At 38.5% G+C, this 7,924-nt stretch overlaps 1 protein-coding gene across 1 annotated transcript in view; it reads right to left on the reverse strand.

The window, feature by feature from the left end:
• SLCO1B3 (solute carrier organic anion transporter family member 1B3) overlaps nt 1-7,924 on the reverse strand; it is an 83,994-nt gene that overhangs the window by 6,685 nt on the left and 69,385 nt on the right. The window contains exon 13 of the mRNA XM_006155085.3: nt 3,335-3,399. Coding sequence (XP_006155147.2) covers nt 3,335-3,399 — 65 coding nt within the window. The remainder of the gene's footprint in view (nt 1-3,334; nt 3,400-7,924) is intronic.

Consider the following 7,924-nt stretch of genomic DNA (forward strand, 5'->3'; position numbering starts at 1 on the left):
TGAACCTTCTTTTGTATGTGTTTTTAAACTTTTTTAAAAATTTTACTTGTCAGAAAGTATATGTGCTCACCAGAGAGAGACAGAGAGAGAGAGGGAAGGAAGAATGCCTTCCCCTCAATGGAGGCTTAGTCACACTGCAATCTCTTCTCCTTTATCCTATCTGGATTTTGGACACACATGCACATGTGCCAAGCATGTTTTTCAAGTTGCTGGGGCCTGGATGTGAACCATGGTCAGTCATATGGGATCCAGCTCTCTTAATCACTAGGCTATGGGGCTGGTCCTCTTTTTGTATTTTGACGATTTTTGTATTTGATTTTGTCACATAAAAATGACAGTGATTTGCATATCACAAATTTTGAAAGATTTATTTATTATTGTTGTTATTTTAAAATTTACTACTGGGCATGTGTACTCACCAAAGAGAGAGAGAGAGAGACATGTGTGCTCACCAGAGAGAGAGAGAGAGAAACAGCAAGCCACTGGGTCCTGGACTCATACTATAGTCAGCCATGTAGGAGTCCAACCCCTTAACTACCATGCCACCTACTGGCTCCTGCATATCACAACTTTACTGATTCTATTTACTTTTTTTTAGAATTCTTTTTTAACTTTATTTATTCATTCATTTATTTTTAAAATTTAACTAGAGAGACAGAGAGAGAGAGAGGGTGAGAAAGCAAGCCACCAGTTCCAGGACTTGAACCGTGGTCAGCCAAGTAGGAGCATTCAGCGCCTTAACCACCATGCCACCGCTGGTCCCTGATTCCATTTATTTATAATCAGTCTTAAGATTTTGAGAGCGAGAAATCTAAGAATGACAAGAAACTGGTTGCTGAGGCCAGCATGTCCAAGGAAAACTGGTACTAAAAAAATAAGTGATAAATTTGCAGGTTTCAAAAAAATCATAGCCATCCTTTGAAAAATCTTTAAAAAAAAGTATTCCAGTAATTTATTTCCCCATATAATATGAATGATTTGAACAAACTTTATGAATTAAATATTTTAAGTAACAAACTTCTTAATTATGACTGAATTAATTTGGGACCAGCCGATGGCATAAGAGTTATGTTGCAGGACTCCCATGTAGTCGACCGCAGTTTGAGTCCCAGACCCAGCACCTTAAAACTCACACTGGGTGAGTGTGTGTGCATGTCCAAGATCCCAAGGGGAGAATGGAGGAGAAGGGATTGTGGTGTGGCCACGTCCCTGGGGGTGGGGGGGTGAGGTCTCTCTGTCTCTCTGGCAAGTGCAAGTGCCCTATAATAAAGATCTCTCTCTTAAAAAAAAAGATTATGACTGAAATTTAAAAACTTTTGTCAACCTATTTTCTAATACCTTTTTTCAGTTTAATGTACTATGTAATTATTTGATAATATGTACATATTTGCATTTAAGATAATTGCTTGTGAATTGGAAGTTTGGTCCTGAGTACATAATTTTTCCATAGAAGCATTTAGGTTCCATCATGTCATATATAGGACACATCGAAATAGGATGTCCATAATTAGGATGGTAAAATTCCTCTTTTAAAATTGTATGTTTTTTGAAGTTTTTTTTGTTTTCTTTCTATTTGAGAAAGGGTGAAAGACAGGGAGAGACAGGCACTGCCAATTCTTATTCCATAATGCCCCCTTGGGCTCAGCCCACATGAGTTTGGCTTCTTTAGGGAGGTTTTGGGGCATGAACCCACAACCTTTCTCAGGTAGGTCCAACTGGCCCATCACTGTGCCTGGTCTCACTACAAGTATTCTCAAAATCTCATTTTAGTATATCAGAAGGAGTATATGTACATTCTGTCTTTAGCTTCCTCGGTTGATGTTCAAGGAGTGAGGTACTTCATTGGATCTGAATGTAGGGTATAGTTCAGAGGCTGCAGGATTAGAGATACCAAAAAAAGGGAAAAAAAGATGATGAGAAGATACCTGTGATGGAATTCTGTAACACACCATCTTTCCTCTTTCCTATCCCCTTTCTCATTTTTTCCTTTGAAGAGCTGTGCCCTTCTTCCTAAATGCCCTTCTTGGACAACCGCTCCATTATAATTTGGCCACAGAGTTGTGCTTCTTTCTGTTACTTGAAAGAGTTCCATGATTGAATGCTCCTAGGTCCTTTTCCTCTCTCTGCCATCACGATCATCCTCTGCCCTAGTCCCTAGCAGAATGATGCCCCTTTCCTACTTCCCAGGAATAATCACATAATGTTTATAGGGTTTATAAAAGAGCACCGTCCAGAGTTAGTGTAGAAGGTGTTAACCTAACCACAGGCATCAGTCATGTAAAAATGGCAAATAGCAACGAGAGAGGAAGAATCGTTCTTAACTCTTTTACTAATTACCTTGTTTGAAAATTTAGAAATAGGTGCTTAACCTCTGGAGTCAAGAGTCATATGCTTTGCCAACAACAACAACAACAAAACAGTTTTTTAAGTTTTCTTTTATTCAGAACACTCTCTTAATTCAAGATTCCCAGATCTATAGCCTATGTGCTCAGTCCCTCTTGCGTTTTTAACTTCTAATAAAGGCTAGGGGCCTGGACTTACAAAGCAGGCAGTGGGAAGTCATCAGCTAAAGTCCCTTTTTGTTGTTTTGCACAACCTCAATCTGATCAGATTTCCAGGTCTCCAAGCTGCTTTAGGCATTACTTAAATATCTCAGTTTAGAAAGAAGGCCCTCCACTCAGCCTCCCTGGAAGAAATATTCCAAAGTCTAAAGGCAGGAAAACATTGGGGCCTATCTGTATTTGTATTAGAAAGAATGTATTGCAAACATTATGATTCCTGGCTCCTCACAGCTAGAAACAACAATCTATTTCTTTCTTTCTTTCTTCCTTCTTTCTTTCTTCCTTTCTTTCTTTCTTCCTTCCTTCCTTCCTTCCTTCCTTCCTTCCTTCTTTCTTTCTTTCTTTCTTTCTTTCTTTCTTTCTTTCTTTCTTCCTTTCTTTCTTCTTTTTTGTGGTTAATAACAATCGATTTCTTTAGGCCACTCAGTCCTCCTCTGTCTCTTTTTATTTGTATTTAATCTACTTATACTATTTATTTTTTACTTTCTTATCATTGAAAATTAATTACCTTCAGTCTTTAAATTTTGACATGACTATTTTTATCTTTTTACATTTATTTTATACATCTAATCACTATACATTGCTTAGGCTGTAAACTGAATTTACCCAACATGAATACACTTCACACCAGTCCAGAGGTGGATACAAAACATGTTACCGTCAACAGATAATAAGCCATTTCTGCATCCCCTAGATGTCCTGCTTATTTTTCTCCTTAATTTCTTTCCATAAATAGTTATAGTTTGGATTTGTAGTCTACATATTGGTCATACCTATTGATCGTATAACCAGTGTTTGAAAACCCAGTGCAAGTGATTTCAATTCAGGTTGAACAGTTCTGCAATGAGATAAAGGCAAAGAGACATTAAACATCTTTAATACACAAATTGAGGTCAGTCTTAAAAATTTCTCAGTATCATTTTTCTTTATGACTGAATGAAAATCTTCAAATGAATGACGGAAGTCATATAAAGGTACATTTTCAATTGTTTTAAAAATGCAGACATCTCGGGAACCAGCAGTTAGCGTAATGGCTATGTCGCTGGACTCCCATGTAGTCGACCGTGGTTCGTGTCCCGGACCCGGTGGCTTAAGACTCATGCCAGGCATGTGTGCGTGTGTACCCAAGATCCAGAGAGGAGAATGGAGGAGAGGGGATTGCGGCATGGCCATCCCCTCTGGGGGGTGATTTCTCGCTTTCTATCTCTCTGTCTCTCTCTGTCTGTCTGGGGAGCACATGCGCCCTATAGCAAAAACCTCTCCAAAAAAAAAAGAAAAAGCAGACATCTGGGCCTAGCAAGGAGTGTGGTGGTTAAGGTGTTAGATTCCAAAATAGCCGATTGTGGGTAAACCCTGTGGCTTAAAACTCATGCCAAAGGGGCCAGCAGGTAGCAAAGCGGTTATATCACTGGAGTCCCACATGGGCGACCTTGGTTTGAGTCCCAGACTGGGTGGCTTGCAACTTTTGCGGGGCACCTAAGTGGGTGAGTGCCCAAGATCTGGGGGAGAATGGAGGAGAAGAAATTGTGGTGTAGCCTTCTCTTGAGGGTGATTTCTCACTTTCCCTCTCACTCTCTCTGTCTCTCTCTGAAGAGCACATGTACCCTAAGGCAAACACTCCCTCCAAAATAAAACAAAACAAAACAAAACAAACCTCATGCCACATGTGTATGTGGGTGAGCCCAAAGTCCCAAGAAGAGAATAGAGGAGAAGAGACACTGAGGTGTGATCATTCCCCCAAGGGGTGATTTCTCACTTTCCATCTCTTTCTCTGATGAGTGAACACACCCTATGGCAAAAACCTGAAAAAAAAAAAAAAAACCCAAACAATTAAAAAAATGCAAACATCTGTGTGATAATTATCATCATTCCCTATTTATTCAGTGCATTATGATTTCAAGACAGTTTTGCAAACATTTGCACACTTGACACAGTTGGTAGTGTCAAAGCTCACTGAACACAGTACAATAGAATTGTGTTGGGCCAGCCGATGGCACTGTGCTGCTTTGGTGGCTTAAAATAGATGCAGGGCACATATACATGTGTGCCTAAAATCCCCAGAGAAGAATGAACAAGAAGGGTTTGTGACATGGCCATCTTCCTTGGTAGGAGTGTAGGGTACTTTCTCACTTTCCCTCTGTCTCTCTCACTCTTTCATATTAAGTGAAATGAAATTACCTGGCAGCAGTGGCAATGGGGGAAGAATTAAAATGGGGAGGTGACTAAGGCTTGAGAATCTCATTTTTACTACTATATTGAATTAACTGATATAAAAAGTATTTTTTCCCTCACAATGCTTGATGACTAGATTTTACTTATTTATTTTTTCAGAGTGTTCAGTAGATATAGTCACTCAACAAATACTTACTAAGTGCCTCCTGGGAAATGCCATGCTAGCTTAACTCTTATTGTTAAGAGTATAGAGACAAATGATGCTTTGTATCAACTAGGTAACTTGGAGACATAGGTCGTTTCATCTCTCCTACCCTCAGTTTTCCTGTTAATGAGGATAATCATGCTTATCTCATAACTGTTGTGTATTATGAGAATGCGATACAGCGAATTAGCACTCTAAGCCTATTTACACATAATTGTCTCTTAAACTTTGCAGTAAACCTACCATTTATTGAGGCTTTCAAAAGTATTTGAGAGAGTTTAGAAAATTAAATAAGACAAGAAATAATCTAAATATAACATTAAAATAAATCAGGATAGTTAAATATTAGAGCAGAAAATAAATGGTGACTGTTTCTGGCTCTACTTTGTCAAAAGACAGTGACACTTTGCTAGCCACGTTGAGGTCACAAGACTCAAGCTCAAACCAGAACCTTGGGATCACCCTCATACTTTCTTTCACATGCCACATTCAATACCCTAGAAAATTCTATTGACTTTGCCTTCAAAGACAAAAAACAAAAATCTGAGACTCAAATCACTTCCCACTTTCTTTACTAGCATCATCCTCAATCAAATCCCCATCTTGTGAAGAACTTGCATAGATTGTTTCTCCTGGTTTGATTCTTGCCTTCCTAAAACATGTCCACCCAACAGCATGAATGATCTAATTAGGTAAGTCAGCTGCGCAATTCTAATGCTCATTCCATGGGCTTCTCAACATGCTTAGCATAAAACTCCATTGTATAAAATAAGACTCCAAGTCTTAACTGTGACCCGCAGGATCTGGACTTTACTACTCTTTCCTACTTTTTTCTTCCTTGCACTTTTCCTGTGCTTGTACATGTTAAGTACACTCCACCTCAGAGCCTTTACCTACGCTATTACCGATGCTCTTCACAGTGCCCATATTGGCATGGCTTTTCCCTTCACTCTTCATCCACAAATTTTATTGAGTAACATCCAGTGTATAATATATTATATCATATCTCCTACTTATACTCTTACTTTCTTTATTTTTTTGAAAAAGATTTTTACTATAGGGCACAGAGACAGAGATTGAAAGTGAGAAATCACCCCCATGGGGGAAGGGGGGATGACCATGCTGCAATCCCTTCTCCTCCATTCTCCTCTTGGGATCTTGGGCACACACACACACACACACACACACACACATGCTCCAGCATGAGTTTTAAGCTGCGGGATTAGGGACTTGAACTATAGTTGACTATGTAGGAGTCCAGCAATGCAACTGTCTCGCCATCTGCTGGTCTCTTGCTATTTTTCTAATTCTGATTTTTCTTTTCTATTTTACATGATTATTTTCTTCTATTTTACTTGCTTATTTGTTTGTTGTGTCTTCTACACTGATCCACTCTCACATACCCTACTCTCACCAGAAACATTTCCATTCACAGCTGCACTCTCAGTGCCTAAAACTGTACCTGAGACATATGATGAATATATTTAAAATGTGAACTTTATCACTCCTCTGTAGTCTAGTTGTAACAATGGCATTAGGATGAAAGCATTGGAAAATAATCAATAGACCACAGCTTACATTTTTATTCTATAATGAGCTTCACGAGAGTGAAAAACCAAACCAAAGGCTGGGACCAGCAAATGGCATAGTGGTTATATTGCTGGATTCCTACATGGCTGATTGTGGTTTGAGTCCCAGACTTGGTGGGTGGATGATTAGGTTGAGGTTTTGATGACTAAGTTCTGGTGGGTGTATAAGGAAAGGAAATGAGACCAGAATGAGACCCAGAAACTATGCACAGCCACTCTGCTCGAATCTTGTCTTCCCCCATGCAACAACCTCACTGGAAGGTGGCCCTTGGCCTTTGACCTTTTAATTCAGGTGCTGAATAAACTTTATTTCTCTATAAATTACTTAGTGTCAGGGATTTTTGTTAGCAACATAATAATGGACTAAGATAACAGCTTTTTTCTTATTAGTTCTAAGAACAATTTGTAATTAAGAGTTTATTTTTAAGCTCATTTGTCCCACTTCAGTCTTTCCTATTGTACTTTAAGCCATGTGAAAACAGAAAACCTTATCTGTTATATCTACCATGAAATATTCTTCATGGAACATGATACTTCTTAAAATATTTATAAACTGCGGGACTGGCAGGTGCTGTGGTGGTTAAGGTGCTGGACTTCCATGTGACTGACCGCGGTTTGAGTCCCAGACCTAGTGGCTTGCTTTCTCACTTTTCTTCTCTCTCTCCCTTCTGTTTCCTCTCTAGTCAAATTTTAAAAAAGTAATCATAACAACAAATAAAATTAAATAAATAATTATTTTTTAAAAAACCAAATATTAATAAAATGAATAAAACAGGAATAAATTATTTCTACTTCTTTTTCTTTTGTCTAAGAGATTATTACGTGAGACAAAACCAAAGTCATTTTGCAAGGCTAGCAGATGGCGCAGTAGTTAATGCTGTAGCTCCTACATGGTCAACCATCATTTGAGTCCCAGACCTGGTGGCTAACTTTCTCATTTTTCCTCTCTCTCTCTCTCTCTCTTATGAGCACACATGCCCTATAGCGAATTAAATAACAGTAATAGTAATAGGAGATGAAATTAATTCTTAAAATGAGGAAATTCTGTGAGTAGATTAAAATCTTTGGAATATTACTATGGACTCAAGTTTATAGTTATATCTGATTGCCAGGTGTTTTCCCTTAATAAAATCAATAGATGATTCACCTGACAGAGCATCAGGATGCTAGATAGCTCAAAATTAAAAGTTCTTTTGGAATCATATAAAGATTCTTTTACTACTGAGATAAAATTCTCAGTCTATGTCACAATAGTCTGAAAAAGAGAAGAATATATAGAATCCTGATTTTTTTTTTTTTTGAGAGATTTTCACTGTAGGGCGTGTGTGCTCGCCAGACAGACAGAGAGAGACATAGAGACAGAAAGCGAGAAATCACCCCCCAGGGGGGATGGTCAC

This window comes from Tupaia chinensis, unplaced genomic scaffold (assembly GCF_000334495.1).
Source record: "Tupaia chinensis unplaced genomic scaffold, TupChi_1.0 Scaffold000434_1, whole genome shotgun sequence".
NCBI lineage: Eukaryota > Metazoa > Chordata > Mammalia > Scandentia > Tupaiidae > Tupaia > Tupaia belangeri.